This window comes from Eumetopias jubatus, unplaced genomic scaffold (genome assembly GCF_037043125.1).
Source record: "Eumetopias jubatus isolate StellerSeaLion01/CBP00866 unplaced genomic scaffold, mEumJub1_p1.0 scaffold_16, whole genome shotgun sequence".
NCBI lineage: Eukaryota > Metazoa > Chordata > Mammalia > Carnivora > Otariidae > Eumetopias > Eumetopias jubatus.
The window spans coordinates 25,222,147-25,240,162 of NW_028274822.1; the positions used below are offsets into that span (position 1 = coordinate 25,222,147).

General features: G+C 36.7%; 1 protein-coding gene across 1 annotated transcript in view; it reads left to right on the plus strand.

Moving 5' to 3' along the window:
* The window catches only part of DYM (dymeclin), a 339,132-nt gene that overhangs the window by 118,569 nt on the left and 202,547 nt on the right, over positions 1-18,016 (plus strand). The window contains exons 9-11 of the mRNA XM_028098349.2: positions 6,254-6,436; positions 10,507-10,685; positions 12,509-12,634. Of these exons, the coding sequence (XP_027954150.1) occupies positions 6,254-6,436; positions 10,507-10,685; positions 12,509-12,634 (488 nt within the window). The remainder of the gene's footprint in view (positions 1-6,253; positions 6,437-10,506; positions 10,686-12,508; positions 12,635-18,016) is intronic.

Here is an 18,016-nt window from a genome sequence, read left to right on the forward strand (position 1 = left end):
AAGAAACGAACTTTTGGAAGAATTCTGGTCCAACATTATGGGCCAGTTTAAACTACAATGTAGGCAATGGCAGGCTGCCTCCTTTCTCCCTATAAGGAAAGGCAGCATCGCAGTAATATTTACCAGGGAAAGGGAGGAGGCTGTGTGTGGTGGAGGCTGGCTGGGCTGTGCTAGCTTCTCAGTTAAGAGTTAGTTTGACATTATATGCAGCTTCTCAGCCAGCTTGGGGAAACCTGAAGCCGGGGGTGGGGGGTGCCCTCAGTATTTTGTGAAATTTGTCCAGTGGCAGTTAGCTCTTATTTCTCCTAGTCATGAAGATACGCAGCTCTGAAGAGAATCCAGAAAACAAACGAGCAAAAAAACCACTTATCTTTTACCTTGGAGCGCACTTTGTGATTATTTTTCTTGCAGATTGAACTTCCTAATTGTGTTTTTCTTTGCTTGTGATCCTGGAACACACAGATCGTGGATGTAGGGGGCACAGTCACGGAGCATACTCTTGAGTGGAAGGAAGTGACTGGAAAGCTTTTATAATGTTAAGATAAACAAATCATTCCCAAAGTAAATAATATTTGGCGACTGGTTGTACTTTTCTTAAACGATTTTGAGTTTCTTATGAAATGTTTCAAGTTTTTCAACTCTATCGTGAACACTGTTTTGAATAAATTTAAATTGGTGATGTGTAATCAATTATTAGTTGATAATTTTTATTCAAATATCCACATTTTCCTAATGAAAAGTAGGGAGCACAGTAATTAACAGAAATTTTTCTTCTTTCTCAATCATCTTAAAATCTTTCCTACATGAAAGAAAAAAAAGTCCTTCAGCTAACTTCTCTTGCTGGGCCTCAAGTTTGCTTGTGCCTACACTGGAGGTTTATACTGAATATGCTTTGCACTTTGAGCTTCCCTGTATACACCTTTAGGGACCTCCAAAACTTGGGCAGGAAGGCTATTTATCCTCCCACACCCCCCAGTAACAGCTTCTTCAGAGTAAATATTAAAGTCATTCTAGTGACTCACAGAAAAAGTTTGGGATTTGCAGGACCACAATCATGTAAGAAATGATAAATTGTTGGGGCGCCTGGGTGGTTCAGTCGTTAAGCGTCTGCCTTCAGCTCAGGTCATGATCCCAGGGTCCTGGGATCGAGCCCCGCATCAGGCTCCCTGCTCAGCAGGAAGCCTGCTTCTCCCTCTCCCACTCCCCCTGCTTGTGTTCCTGCTCTTGCTATCTTTCTCTCTGTCAAATAAATAAATAAAATCTTAAGAATAAAATGATAAATTGTCAGGTATCCATGCGGTAGTTTTGTATGGTGTGTTTAATAGAAAATGTAAAATATTAGAAATGAACAAATGTTCACTCTGAACTGTTGATGGTATAAAGAAGAAATTAAAAGTATCTGCTTATGTTAGTTGAGGAAAAATAACATTTCTCAGCTTTGCTTATTTTGCCATCTATTTAAAATTTCTTTACAAAAGCATTTAATTTCCTTAACAAAGGTGTTCTTTACAAATGCCATCTGCCCATGTAATAAGTAATAAAAAAAAAAAACTAGATGAGTACAAAGACTAAAATATCACGCCCATTGCCACCACCCCAGGTCTACTCAGTGTTCACATGTTGGTGTTTATCCCTCCAAAATTGTGAGAAGGTGCTTTTTAAAAATAACAGTCCTATTGCAAGCGTGTACTGCATCACATTTTCTGGGGTTGGTGACCAGGAATTTTCTTCCTTCCCTCACTTCTTTTGTTAATGTTTCTAACCGAAAGTTGTGCTTGAATACATCCATGTTGTAGGAGAGTCAGCTGAATAAACACAGAACGAAGTTAGAGACTCCTCAGGTCCCCTTCACTCTTGCCCATGATCAGAGCTAACTGCAGTCAACAGTGCACCCTGCCAGGCACCTGTAGCTGCCTTTACCTGCAGAGGGATGGATCTTTACAGTTTTTAAAAAACAAGTGGGGCGTATTATTTGGGTGCATATATACTGTTCTGTGATTTGCATTTTCACTTAATGATATATTGATGAAGTTTTTCCATGTTCTACATAATCATATACCCATGGGGTCTATATTGTTCTGTTTTAATTTTATTGTTTTACATTTATTTTTAAAGAACTAAATGGTTATATTCTTCTTACAAAAAATTTATACAAATAAAGCAAAAGTCTTTCTTGAATTATATGCCAGAGATAATTTCTGTTACCAGTATGGTGTACACTTCATCCTTCCTGGGTTTTTTTTAATTTTTAATTTTCATTCCAATATGGTTAACAGACAGTGTCCTATTAGTTTTAGGTGTGCAGTATAGTGATTCAGCAATCCTATACATGGCTCAGTGCTTATCACAACAAGTGCACTCCTGAATCCCCTTCACCTGTTGCATCCATCCCCCACCCCTCTCCTCTCTGACCACCATCAGTTTTGTTCTCTGTAGTTAAGAGTCTTTTTTGGAGTCCTTCCTGTTTTTTGTTTTTGTTTTTAATATTTACGTGCGCGCACACACACACACACACACACACGTGGTTTTGGTGGGTAATTTTTAAATTATTATCTCAGTTTTCCTGCAGCTTGCCTTTTTTTTTTTTTTTTTTTACTTAGCAGTATATCTTAGAGAGCTTTCCTTGTTAATACGTGGATATCTTAACTCATACTATATTCCATAGTATAGATAAACCACAGCTTATTGTAAACGTTTACTGTTGGTTAACATCTACATTGTTTCTGTTACCTGACATTTATAAACCATATTAAATACATGCTTCTTTGTGTGCCTGTTCAAGTGTTCTCTAGTATAAGAAAAAAGAATTGCTGGGTTGATGGGGGTGTGCATTTTTAATTTCAATGAGAACTGCCAAATATCCTTCAAAAATCTGGTACCACCTTGATTTCTCACTGTTGGTGATTTTCTATATACCATTACCAATCTATGTGTTATAAAGATTTTAAAAAAATTTTGTTTTCTTGAATGATCTTATTATCACATTAATTTCTCTTTATTGCTTTGAATTTTTACTTCCCACTTTTATTTTGGATTGTTGGCTTTCTTTACTGATTTACAGGAGGTCTCTTTTTAAAATAAATATCTTTTTCTGTTTTGTATGTTGCAGATACTTCTTTTCTCTTACTTGTTTAGGACGTATTTAATCACATCTAAGTATTTAATATTTTAAGTAGTCAACTTACTGTTCTTTTTATCTTCTTGAATTTTGTTTTTTTATATAAGAAAAAGGCTTTCTCAACTCAAGGTTTATACAGATACTTTTATAATTAAATATTGGGGAAATGACTAAATTCTCTTGTCCCGGAGGTATTTCTAGAATTTTGTGTTTTTCTCACTGATTTGGAATACTACCTGTATCATAAGGTTAATTCTCAAATATATGTGGTTCTGTTTCTGAACTTGAACTCATTTCTGGTCCATCAAGCTAATTTGTCTGCTGCCAGTATCACACTTTTAAATGACTTCATCTTTATAAAAGTCTTGCTGTTTAACCAGGAACATTCCTCCCCAGGTTAGTCCTTCTTAAAAACTGTTTCCGGGGTGCCTGGGTGGCTCAGTCATTCGGTGTCTACCTTCGGCTTGGGTCATGATCCCAGGGTCCTGGGATCAAGCCCCGTATCGGGCTCCCTGCTCAGTGGGAAGCCTGCTTCCCCTTCTCCCACTCCCCCTGCTTGTGTTCCCTCTCTTGCTGTCTCTCTTCTCTCTGTCAAATAAATAAATAAAATCTTAAAAAAAAAAAAAACCAACAACTGTTTCCTATGTATTTTTATATCCAGCAATACTTTATTTGTTTGTATTACAAAAAATTGCATTAATTCCTCTTGGCATTTTGATAGTGGTTGTATTGCATTTTAGATTCACTGAGGGGCAGTTTTGCAGTATTGCCTTTTTTTTTTTAAGATTTATTTATTTATTTTAGAGAGAAGCATGAATGGGCGGGGCAGAGGGAGAGGGAGAGAGAATCTCAAGCCGACTCCACGCTGAGCATGGAGCCCAACAATGGGACTCGGTCTCATGACCCTGAGATCGCGACCTGGGCTAAAACAGTCAGTCGCTTAACTGACTGCACCACCCAGGTCCCCTTGTGGTATTGCCTTTTTGTCCAGAAATATGTTGTATCTATATATTAATTCAGATCTTATATGGCCTTCAGTCTCAAGGTCTGTGGTTGTCTGCCTGAAGGTCTTACATATTTCTTTTGTGTTGATTCTTAAAGAGTTTATTGGGTTTGTTGCTATAGTGATTGGACTTTGTAGTTATTTATTGCTTCTGTGTAGGTGGGTTTTTGACTTTTTTGTATGTTGATTTTTTAGTTGTAGAACTGTACCAAAGCCTATTAGTTCTAATAGTGTGTATTAATTCTCTTGATGTCGTAGGGAAGCTCTGTCTGATAAAAATGTGAGCCTAGATGCAAACCACATATGTAAATTATAATTTTCTAGTAGTTGTATTAAAAAAGTAAAAAGAAACAGCTGAAGTTTATTTTAACAATACTCTTTAATGTAATATGTCCAAAATATTATAATATCAACATGGAATCAATATTAAAAAAAATTAGTGTGAAATTTTTACTTTTGTATTAAGTCTTCAGAATTCAGTATTTTATACTTACAGCAAAATGCATTTGGGGCTAACCACATTTCAGGTGCCCAGTTCCCACAGTGGCTGGTGGCTAGTGGCTACTCTGTTGGACAGTGTACAATCAGGTTGCTTGCAAATAATGAAATATTTTTCCTTTTTGGGGGGTTGGGGAGGAGGTCTGTTTTTTTCCCCCTTGCCTTAACACTTTTGCTTGGAGCACCAGTAGTATGGTGGTGATGTTGGTGATATTGATGGGAGTTCTTCCAGTGTGTGACCACTGTGGATTTCGATAGGTTTTAGACTTGAAAGAGGTTACTTTACTTTTCTAGCTTGTAAGAATTCTTAATAGGTTTTAAGTTTAATTTTAAAAATTGGCCAGATCATCTCTCCCTCCATCATTTTAAACTGACTAGAAATACAGGCATACCTCATTTTACTGTGTTTTGTTTGATTGTACTTTGCACATACTGCTGCCTTTTTTTTTTTTTTAAGGTTTGTGACAACCCTGCATCGAGCAAGCCTAATTGCCCCATTTTTCTAACCACATTTGCTCACTTTGTATCTCTATGTCACATTTTGGTAATTCTCACAATATTTCAAATTTCTTCATTAATGTTATATTTGTCATGGTGATCTGTGATCAGTTATTAGAACTAGTAGCAGAAAGCTCAGATGATGGTTAGCATTTTTTAACAATGAAGTATTTCTTAATTAAGGTATGTACATTGGTTTTTTAGACATAATGCTATTTTTCACACTTAATACACTACAGTATAGTGTAAACATAACTCTTATATGCAGTGGGAAACCAAAAAACTCATTTGATTTACTTTATCACAATACTATTCGCTTTATTGCAGTAGTCTGGAACCAAACTGCAATCTCTCTGAGGTATGCCTGTGTATCAATACATTTCTAGAATGATGAACAATTCTTGCATTTCAGAGACAAAACTTTCATGATCATGATGCATTTGTTCTTTTAACAAATTTTTCTGTAAGATTTCATCTGCTTTTGTTTGAGTCTATCTAAAAATCTCTTTGCATTTCTCCCTCTTGTTTTAAATGCAGTTGCTATTCAGTTTCTATATCAGGGAGATTTTTCAGGCTTTGTCAAATGAGTTGTGTAAATATGCCTCTTGTTTTGTACTTTGGAGCTATTTATATAATATGGGAATTGTTTGTACTGGGCGGGCTCGGTAGACTTACTTATAAAACATCTGGACTTGATTTGCTAGCTCTTTGACTCCATTTCCCACTCTTTTAAGGGAATTTGTCCATTCAGATTTTTGTCTTTGGCCAATTTTGACATTTTGTATCTTCCTAGATATTTTAGTATTTTGCTTATGTTTTCAAATATATTGGTATAAAATTGTACATGAAATGTTGTTATAATTATGTAGATGTTTTGATATATTAAAAAAATCTAGAAAGATACAGGAAACTTAATAGTGGTTATCTATGGGAAGGAGAAGTGGAATTATGGGAGTAGGGAGTGGTAGTCTTAAAAAATTTTATATCCTTTGGCAATATGAGAATTTTCAAGTAATGAACTTGTTTACTTTAATAATTGAAAAGAGTGTTATTAAAAAGTATAGAATATCGTACAGAAATATGTATATCCCTCTTACTAGTCCCAGCACATCGTAACTGTGTGTTTTCTTCTCAAGCTGGCCTCTGGACTGTCTTCACCCTGGGTGGCGTGGGCAGCAAAGCAGCTGCCTCTCCAGAACTTTCTTCCCCTCTGGCCAACCAGAGTCTCCTGCTTCTGCTGGTGCTGGCCAACCTGACTGATGCTGCAGATGCACCAAACCCCTACAGACAAGCCATTATGTCCTTTAAGAATACACAAGGTTTGTGGTACTTTGTTCATGCCCGCCCTCCCTCCTTCCCTCCCTCCCTCCCTTCTCCACACTTATCGTGGAGCCTAACACGGGGCTCGAACTCACAACCTTGAGATCAAGACCTGAGCTGAAATCAAGAGTCAGATGCTCAACCAATTGAGCCACCCAGGCGCCCCTGAATATCTTTCTAATGAGGAAAGAGGGTATTGCTTATCCATATTGTTTATTGTTTTATAGTTGTGGAAATGATTCTCAATTGTATATTTTCCTATTCGTTAAAGATGAGGAAAAACTTAGACTCCTCTGTCTGTATTCACAGGAAGGTCAAATGAATCTTAGATGAGAGCTGTGGTTCTTTATATCCACTTAAATTTACATTTTTATCTAGAGATAACGAAGCCAGTGTTTGCTTAATTTAGATCAGCCTGTCCTATCTATTAGGGATAGGAATTAACCAGAAAACTCCAAATGATAGGTGGTTTGAAGTTTTTCATTTGAAGTCTGTATTCCAGTTAGAGTTTTATAGAACTAAAAATTAGAACTCAGCAAACTTTTTCTGCAAAGGGGCAGATGGCTTTGTGGGGTCCTGTGTTGTCTGTCACTACCTCTTACCTCTGCCCCTGGTGCAAAAGCAGGCATAGATAATAAGGACATGGCATTGCTGGTTTCCACTAAAACTTATTTCCAAAATAGGTGATGGGCTTGTCTGTGGGCTCTAACTTGCCCTGAAGTAGAGCTTGAGTAGTTAGTTCCATGTTGAAAGAATAATCTCTAATCAAAAGATTATACCCCATTAAAAAAAAAAAAAAAGGATTATACTCTGTAGGCCAAATTAATACGGTAGCTAGATTTTCAAGATTTATGGCATGCTAGTATACTTAAGATGTGTAAGAAGTGAAGTTACTGGATAGGAGCATTCCTAAGGCTTCTGATACGTGTTGCCATGTTCCTTTCCAGAGTTCTTATGCGTGTTTCTTAATAGTGCGTGAGTATGCCAGTTGGGGGTACCTTTGCCAACCCTGGTATTATTATTTGTAGGGGAAAACAATAATAGGGAGTCTCTAACATTTGATAGATAAAAAGTGAAAACTCATGTATCTGAGAGTACTTTCCTGTTCCCATTACTATTCCATTGTGACTTACTGGTTAAGAAAGCAAGTTGTGGAGTCAAGCAGACCTAAGTTTACACCACACTTCTGTCACTTCAGAGCTGTGAGGCCTCCTCCAGTTTCCTTAACATCAGGCCTCCCTCGCTTTGTCTATAAAATGGGGATAACATCACCTTAATAGAATTTGTATAAGTACCACGCAAGGTAAGGTTTTAGAATGATTAGCTCACATCTTACAACACAGCCTGATGTTCCGTATATGGTATTTATTGTCACTTTTGATGCTCAGGCCGGATGTTACTAGGTAGGGTTGAACCTTTTTGGGATAGCCATCTTTTTGGTGGATTGTTGGGTGCAATGATTCTGAACATTGACTTTAGGGTTAGACTGCCTTGGGTTCATATCCCAGTTTTTATTCTTTAAAGACCAGTGTTTTTATCTATAAAGCAGGGGTTAGAATCTCTACCTCACAGTGTTCTTATAAAAAATTAAGTGGGTTTTTATCATAGTACAGAGTCACTATATTATTGCTATAATTTTAAGAAGCAGTATAATGTAGTGATGCCAACAGAGGCTGATCTTGGCAAAGTTAAATCTCTCCAAGCCTTTATTTCATCCTTTGTGAAACTGATCAAAATTATGACATGATCATTGTATGCATTAAAATAAGGGCTAATACATATAAAGCTGTCAGTATAATAACTAGTTCATAGGACTTCTTAGCTAGTAATATTTAAATGTTATGGATACACACAACACACATACTCCATTTGCAGCCGTGTATAATACAGCTGGGTGAACACGTTACTTCGCTTCCAGAATCTTCTTCCACCGAGTGTTCTGTAGATGCTGTAATCCTTTTTGCACTCACAGATTACATGCAATGCTTCCTTTCACCATCCTTTGCAAAAATAAGTCACATAAAACAATTATTTTTAGAACCGTCAAAAATACAGTGTTAGGATTGAAAAAATAACCTGTATTTTATTTTCTTATTTTGGTGGGGTTTTTTTTAAAGATTTTATTTATTTATTTGACAGAGAGAGAGAGACAGCGAGAGAGGGAAAACAAGCAGGGGGAGTAGGAGAGGGAGAAGCAGGCTCCCCGCTGAGCAGGGAGCCCAGTGCAGGGCTCGATCCCAGGACCCCGGGATCATGACCTGAGCCGAAGGCAGACACCCAACGACTGAGCTACCCAGGTGCCCCAAGATAACCTACATTTTAAATGTAGGAGGAAAAGTGAGGGCACTTTGTAGTAAAATTGAAGACTTTTTAAGATAATTCTCACAAATGTATAGTTGAGAAGAATCTGAGAGGTATGGGACTGTGCTATCAGAGATTGTGTTGACACACATTTCTTTTCCATAAGAGTAAAGCTTTTAGAGATGCTAAAGCAGTGCTTTTATTTTTTATTATTTTTTAAAGATTTATTTATTTGAGAGAGAGAGAGAGAATGAGAGAGAGAAAGCACATGAGAGGGGGGAGGGTCAGAGGGAGAAGCAGACTCCCTGCTGAGCAGGGAGCCCGATGCGGGACTCAATCCAGGGACTCCAGGATCATGACCTGAGCCGAAGGCAGTCGCCCAACCAACTGAGCCACCCAGGCGCCCTAAAGCAGTGCTTTTAAAATTTTATTTTTATTTTTTTTTTGCTAGTGTTTTTTTTTTTTAATCTTGGTTCTTTTTAAGATATTAAAGATATTAAAATATCAACTCGTTGTGCTGTCATGTTCCGTTGTTTTATCTGATAAGATTATACTTTTCTCCAAGTCTGTTGACCTGTCTTTCCCTCCTTTTTGGCTTGCTAACTTTGCTGGCTTCAGTGTCTAAGCAAGTTCAGTTAATTGGTAGGAAAGGGGCACTGTCAGTTTTGCAATATCAGGAATTTTCCCACATGGGCTGTGATTTATGATTTTCATCATGCTAGTGACTCTGTTTTGAAAAAAGGTTTACCAAGAAATTATATACATTTTCCAGTAGTTGTTTGAGATTTGATGTATCCTACTGTGGAAGCTAATGCTGAACATAACTGATGCTGATAATACTTTAAAACTAGCTAGGGGCACCTGGCTGGCTCATTCAGTGGAGTGTGCAACTCTTGATCTCAGGGTTGTGAGTTTGAGCCCCACGTTGAGGGTGGAGTTTACTTAACTAACTAAATAAATAATAAAAATAAGAATTAAAAAAATAAAACTAGCTAAATGATATGATGTTATCCTAGCTATTTTCTTCATAAATGGATTAGTGACATTGGTGAATGAGCCATAGTTATTCATTTGAAAAAAATTAACTCAGCTTGAAGTCCTTTTTTCTTTTTAACCCTTACAAGAGGATTTTCTGTTTTATGTAGAAACTTTTGTATTCTTTGTCTCAGTATTTTTTATTTAGGATTGGTGGTCATTTAGTTTTGGTAACAGAACATGTAAGATGTCATGTTTATATCTGCTAGAGCACTTTTGGCCTGGGTCTGTAGTTCTGTTTATATAAGCTCCTATGTTCTTAAAACCAGCTTCATTCAGCTATATTAATGCAAAAATCATAATAAAGTCGAAGTATGTGACTTAGTTTAGTTGCTTTTTTATATTTGGCTTTTTAAAGATAAAACGTTACTCTCAAGTGGTATTTGCACATAGATTTATAATCATTGGAAAGCCTTGGTTTAGATAGTACAGAGAAATAAACTGTCCCAGTTTTTTTTTTTTTTTTTCCTTTGGCAAGAACATTTCAGTTTTACTGTCTCGGCAAATTTCAGTTACATAGTAGTGTGATCAACTCTAGTCACCATGCTTTACATTAGTTTAGTTCTTTAAGTAAAACTTAAAATATAAATTGAAATTTTGAACCTGAAATGTAGTGACATACAAAGTTAATGGGAATTGAATTGTACACATTGTGTTCTTATTATTTACAGAAGGCCCAGTCCAGAAAATACTGACATAGTATTTTAAAAATTTTGTGGTTTGTGTGTTCCAGATAGCAGTCCTTTCCCCTCATCAATTCCACACACTTTCCAGATTAACTTCAACAGTCTGTACACAGCTCTTTGTGAACAGCAGACATCTGACCAAGCAACTCTCCTCTTGTACACGTTGCTCCATCAGAATAGTAATGTTAGAACGTACATGTTGGCTCGCACAGATATGGAAAATCTTGTAAGTATCAAACTACACATTTCATGCTTTTTGTATTGTTTAATCTTTTGAAGAGCCGTTTCTTTTCTCAGGAGGGGTAAGTATGTTTGGCTGGTTGCAAAGGTGATGCTTGAGAGGTTGACGGGGAGCTGCCACCAGGCACAGACAGAGGTGTGAGGTTTGCAGTGTGGGAGACAGCGCCCGTGCTGATGTTGCCACAGAGCAGAGAGCACAGCAGCGCGACCAGCTTCCCTGTCCTTCGGGTCTTACCCTGCCCAGGATCTAGCCTGATGGAGTCCTTCAAGAAGCACCGCACGCCATTCTCAAGATATTTATACCCTTGTGGTTCTTTTCAGATGCTAAGTGTCCACCCATCAAGTTCCTGTAGTCTGTAGTCCCAGTTGCAGCAAGTTCCTGACGAACATGGCTAAGCTCAGTTTCCCACGCGTTGCATCCCTTCGGCAGGCTTAGGCTTGAGGTCTGACTGAACTCAATTCTGGGAGTGTTAGAGTTATTTTAGGGTACCTGTGCCAGACAGCAGCTTGCATACACACTATCCTTTATTATGTGAGTGAAAAACTCCTGTAGGAAATCATGGATTTCCATTTGTGACTAATGTGTAAACAAAAATGTTTCTATGAGTGGAAAAGTAACCTTACCTCACCAAGGTGTTAATATTATAATTGAAATACATACTATAGAGATACCTGTGGGTTATTTATACATTAATAGAATTGTGAACATCCCTGAAATAGGCAGCAGCTTGCTGGTGGCAATAGGAACGTTCCCTCTGTACCAGTTTTTACAGGTTGACTGCAGGATTCACCAGGATTTGGTGGCCATTTTGTCAGTGTTAAAGATAAAATATTGAGTTAACATGGAATGTTAGAATTCATTTGAAGAGTACGTTCTATGTCAAAGTGACTCTAAGGACAAAAAACATGATGCATGAACCTGTCTGCACACAGCTATATGTGGAAAACATTGGTTATTTTAAATAGTAAAATTGGATGTAACAGTGTACTGCTCATGTGAGTAAAAACTTGGAGATGGCTTGTTTACTGAGGGGTGAGTGAGAATAAGCAGAGACAGTTCTGAGCATGATGTGTCCTAGGGGAAATGATGGCAGTAAGCAGAAAGCCCATGACACCACCTGTTCTAGAAAGTTCCATGGTTAAGTATGTTGGTACATAAGAATATGCAGAGAACAGTCATCGGTATGTGATGACATACACCAGTAAAAATTTAAAAGGTTTTGTTTTGGGGTTTTTTTGGAGTGGGGTGGAGGGTTATATGCTTATTTTTGTTTTAAATTTCTCATATAGATTACTTTGATAATGTCTCAACTGATGTCCTTATCTGTCTTTTTGCCTTTATTCTATAATATTGAGACTATGATTAGAAAATGTGTTATTGGTAGGAAATTTACTGTGCTGATCTGATTTTGATTTTGTTAATAATTTTATTCTACAATCTTTCCTATTAAGGTAATATTTGACACATTAGTGTTTGTAAGAATACCTTCTTGTGTATAAATTCCTGCAAGGCGGGAGGCAGACCTGCTTCTACTCAGTGTCACATGTTGGCCTAAACGGTCTCTGCAGACCCATTTTTACGTGGTGGCAGACCTTCATACGGGGTGATTGTTTTCCCTTCTGGTGTCTGAGCTATACATGGGGAAAGTACCTTCAGGCATATGCTGGTTTTGTGTGGTTTTCTTTTTCCTTTAAAGAAACCTATAACTATGAAATTAAAACAGAGTGCATAATAAAAGCATAAAGATTGAAAACATTGATCTTATAATAAAGTAATTGAAATAGTAAATTAAAATTTCTATTTGATAGGTTTTACCAATTCTTGAGATTCTGTATCATGTCGAAGAAAGAAATTCACACCATGTGTATATGGCCCTTATAATATTATTGATCCTTACAGAAGACGATGGCTTTAATAGATCCATTCATGAAGTGGTAAGTTACCATTACTTTGCTTAGAGTCTCAGAGTTATAGAATAGTCAGGTCCCTCTGCAGGATTTACTGCAGCCTTAGCATTTCTTCCTTCTTTTCCTTCTGGTAGAACACAAGAACCTGACTTAGAAAATGGTGTGTCTGTCTTCTGACTTATGAAGTGCTTTTTTTCTGAATGACTATTAGCCACTGTTAAAGACTCTGTCAAAATGGTTTCTTCAGTAATTGAGGCAAATGTTTCTGCTGCCACTGAGTTCATTTTTCCTCTCTGTTTCATTCCCCTTTTTTAGTTGTGGCAGAAATTGTCCCACAAGTTTGCCTATTGTATACAGAGTAAGTGAAGGAATAGGGAATAAAGAGAAGAAGCCTGAGAAATTGTTTTATGTTTTTGAAAACGATGTAACATAATTTAACTCTTTCAATTTTAGTCTTGTGGGTGAGTTCCAACCCCACACTGATTTTTATCTTCCTCTTTGTATTTTCTTTATGTCAAAGTAACACATGTATATAGTTTTGTTTTTGGGTGTTTTTTTTTTTTTAAAGATTTTATTTTTAAGTAATCTCTACACCCGATGTGGGGCTCAAACTTACAACCCTGATATCAGGAGTCACATGCTCCACTGACTGAGCCAGCCAGGCACCCCAACACATGTACACATTGTTTTAACACTTTTATAAAAGTACTAGGTTTTAGTGCAACATAATACATCCTATGTCTATCCTGCACCTGATTCCCACTCCCCAAAGACCAATGCTATTAACTCTGTCCATGTTTCTAAATAACATGCTTGTTTTGTTATTTCTTGATTTTCCAGATTTAGATATTAACTATCCTCTTCCTAAAATGGAAAATAAGTCATAATTAGCTCTCCTTCCTGCACATGCCTGTTTCCTTGGGTTCCCAGCCCCCTTTCCACATGTAGACTTTTCCCCTCCTTCCATTTTATTACCATTTTCAGCTTGAGAACTCAGCTTTTTCATGATTATGATTAACTAGTATTCTTAGCTCAGCTATGTAATGTATGATAATTGCACTTCCTTTCTTGTTCATGTTTTGGTTTTTCTGTAGCACATGATTGCCCAGTTTTTTTATTCATGTACCAGTCACTAATTCAGCCCCCATACTTCAACAGAACTGAGAATTCCCTCTAAATATATTAAAATACATTGCACATCTTCTTAGTTTCATTTTCTTCTTTGGCTTCTGTCTTCGGCCATGTTGGAGGCTTAACTCAAAAGTTTGGTGATCGATGTTTTATTTAGAAGTAAGGCACTAAAAAGTTGATTGTAAGTTCTGTGTGTGGACAGGACTTACTTGATTTTAACTTGCTCTACATGGTCTCTTTCTCTGGGTACTCTGCTCTCTGTAGGCCTTTTCTTTCGGGCTGATCAGTTTCTCAGAGGGGGCTCATCCAGTGTTCCTGCTGGGGGGTGTCTAGCGGAAGAAGGGGCTAGGGCTTTCACTCTTCAGAGGATACAAACACTTTTTTTTTGTTATCTTCAATAGGGTTTTTGTGGCATGTTTACTCTTCTCTGATGATGTTCCATTAAGACTTTTTTGGTCTCTTATATGGTGTGACCATCATTTCAACTAAGATTTAGGGAACCTTGACACTGTAGAAAGAAGATAAAACATACAAATTTCCTAATTCTTGTGTTTAGCAAAGTACCACCAGAGAGAAAATATTAGTACTGATTTTCTCATTTTTATAGCATTTATCTTTAATAAGAAACAAAAACCAATATAATTTTTAAAAACATTTAAATTGAAGTATAAAATGTGCACAAATTTTGAAGGTATAACTTAGGAGTTTTGATGTACGTATCTACCTGTGTTATTACCACCCAGATCAAGTTACTGAACATTTCGCAAACATAACAGAAATGCCTTTTCCTGGCCAGTACCCCACCGCCAGTCAGTGAACCATTATTCTGACTTTCACTCACATAGTGTTGTTGAGATTTACCTGTGTTATTGCATCATTGGTTGGTTCTTCTGTATTGCTCGGTGCTATTCCACTGTATGAGTATGCCACAGTATATTTATCCATTGTCTTGGTGGTAGATACTTGCTTTTTTTTCCCAGTTTGGGACTATGTTTGTTAAGACTGCTGTGCTCATTTTTACACTTGTACGTCAGCGGACATATGCACTCATTCTCTTGAGTGTACACCTAGGGTAGAATTGCTGGGTCAAGGGCAGGTGTGTGTTTAGCTTGAAGAGACAGTAATAAAACTGAAGTTGTGTCTCACCATAAGTTCGCAGTTCCACTCCAAGGTTGTATAGGAAGACTTGTACTTTTGCACAGAGAGTACATGCTTATTAATGGTCATCCAACATCATTGTTGATAATATTGAAAATGTTTAGAGGATGCAGAGTCCAACATCTGGAGAGTAAGAAAGGGGAATGAAAATGGGGAAGGGTACACAGCGGGTCTTCACCTATGTCTGTAATGTTGTATTTGCTTCAACAGCATGGAAAACAAAATAAAACAAGAAGTCACCAAAAAGAACTTTGAAGCAAATATGACAAAATATGTTAAGATTTGACAAAATTCAAGGATGGCTACACTTTTTATTATATTGCTTTCTATACTTTACAAAAAAGTATTATATTTGGTAATTAAAGTTAGCATAGGAGTTTGCATTAAAATTAAACTTTACTGACTTTAAAATTAAACTTCACTGACTATAAACTTTACTGACTGCCAAAATGGTGATGGTAAGATAGGGAAGACATTAGGTTTGTTCATATTCAGGCGCAGTTCCATAAGGACTTCAGGGTATTCCAGATGACGTTTCAAATTCAGGTATTTAAATCTTTTTTTTTTTCCCCTCTAGAATTTGACTTTCTTGTTGACCTTTGTTTATTTTTATTCTTTTCCTTTCCATATGTAATAGTAAATATGAGTAAGTAAATGTTTCTACCAAAGTTCTCTACATGGAATTATTAGCTGTGGATCTAATTGTCCATGAAATAGATTCTGGTATCTCATTTTGGCTTAAAGTTGCATTTCCTCATACCCAATGATGATCAGCATTTTTTCATGTACTTTTCATGTGCTTATATATTGTCTTTTGTGAAGTATCTTTCCAAATTTTCCCTATTTTAAAAAATTATACTTTAGAAAGTTCATTGTAATTTTTTTTAAAGATTTTTTAAATTTATTTGAGAGAGTGCGCACAAGTGGTGTGTAGGGGCAAAGGGAGAAGCAGACTCCCTGTTGAGCAGGAAGGCGGATGCAGGACGTGGGGCTCCATCCCAGGACCCTGCGATCATGACCTGAGCCGAAGGCAGACTTTTAACCAACTGAGCCACCCAGGTGCCCCAAGTTAATTGTAGTTTTGAGAAAAATAGAATTCATGTACCCTTTACCTAGTTTCCCTTAGTGACAACTGTAATTGCAAAACAGTAATACAATATCACAACCAAGACATTGGCATTGACATAGTCAAGATACAAGACATTTCCATTACCACAGGGATGTCCCTGTGTTTACTTTGTATAGCCATACTTTCTTTTTAAAAAATTGGGATTTTGGGGTGCCTGGGTGGCTCAGTTGTTGAGCGTCTGCCTTCGGCTCGGGTCATGATCCCAGGGTCCTGGGATCGGGCCCTGCGTCAGGGAGCCCGCTTCTTCCTCTCCCACTTGCCCTGCTTGTGTTCCCTCTCTGTGTCTCTCTCTGTCAAGTAAATAAATAAAATATTTTTTAAAAATTGGGTTTTTCTTTTATTACTGAGTTGTAAGGCTTCTTTTTTTTTTGCTGAATCACGTGGATTTTTTTCCCAGTCTGTTAAAGTAGTGCATTACTGATTAAGTTTTGAATATTGAATAAACCTTACATTCCTGGGATAAATTGCACTTAGCCATGATATATTCTCTTTTTATATACATTTGGTTAAGTTATGAGCTTTGATAGTTTGTGTCTTTCAAGGAATTGGTACATTTCTTCTAAGGTATGGAATTTATTCCTGTAAAGTTGTCCATAATTTTTTTTACTTATTCTTGTTTTTGTCTTATTACTGTTTTTTTCCCTTACCTTTTTATATTTGCACTAGCCATAGAGATGTTATTGCTCTTATTCTTAATGTTGGAATATGTATCATTTCTGTCTTATTCTACCTCTGTCTGGCTAGAGGGTTGTCCTCCCTCCCTCCCTTCCTCTTTTGAAAGGACCAACTTTTTTTTTTCTTGAAGATTTATTTATTTTAGAGAGAGAGTGAACATACAAGTGGGAGGAGGGGCAGAGAGAGAGGGAGACAAACAGACGCCCTGCTGAGCAGGGACCCTGATGCAAGGCTTGATCCCAGGACCCTGAGATCATGACCTGAGCAAAAACCAAGAGTCAGGTGCTTAACCAAGTGAGCCACCCAGGCACCCCTCAAAGGACGAACTTTGGATTCCATTGACTTTTCTCTGTTTTCTTCTATTTTATTCCTACTTTTTATTTCCTTTCTTCTTACTTGAAGTTTTAACTTTTTTTTTTTCAAGATTTTTTTTTTTAGGTAGAAGCTTAGATCTTTGATTTTAAATCTTTCTGCTTTGTTACTATAAGCAAAATATATGAAAATTCATAAGATTGATAAACCCCCAGAAAGATGATCAAGAAGAGAAAGAGTTACAAATGTCTATTACTGAGAATGTGTAGGAGATCAGGACAGATCCTACAGATATTAAAAAATGTTCAGAGGATACTATGAGTAATTTTATGCTATAAAATTTAAGTGTTGAGTGAAATGGACAAATTTCCTTCACTCCCAGAAAAAAACTTAACCAAAGCTCACAATAGAAAAAAAAAATCAAAATAGTCCTGTTTTCTTTTAAAGGAACTGACTTTGAATATAAAATCATCCTAAATGAAAATTGTTGGCCCAGCTGATTTTACCTATGAATTCTTCTGAAAACTGAAGGAAGAAATAACACCAGTCTTATACAGGCTCATCTAGAGAGTAGAAAAAAGGGAAATCTTTCCAACTCATTTTATGAGGACAGCATAATCTTGATGCCAACTTTATCAAAATTTGATAAAGGAAAATTACAGGTGGATCTTGAGAGACAACAATTTAATAAGTGGCATAAATGTAATCATAAAGTTTATAAATCTAATATCATAAAATGGAATAAAGCAAGGTAGCAAAAAGAATATATCTGTGTCAATAATAATATTCCAAGAATGCAAGGGTAGTTTAATATTAGAAAATCTCTCAATGTAACTTACTAATTTAAGAGAGAAAACCCATACAATCATCTCAATAGATACAGAAAAAGGATTTGATAAAATTCAACACCAATTCATGATAAAACAGAGTTGTCAATAAAATAAGGGTAGAAAAGAAATTCCTTGTCTTAACAGTGTATCTACAAAAACCTACAGTTAAAAGCA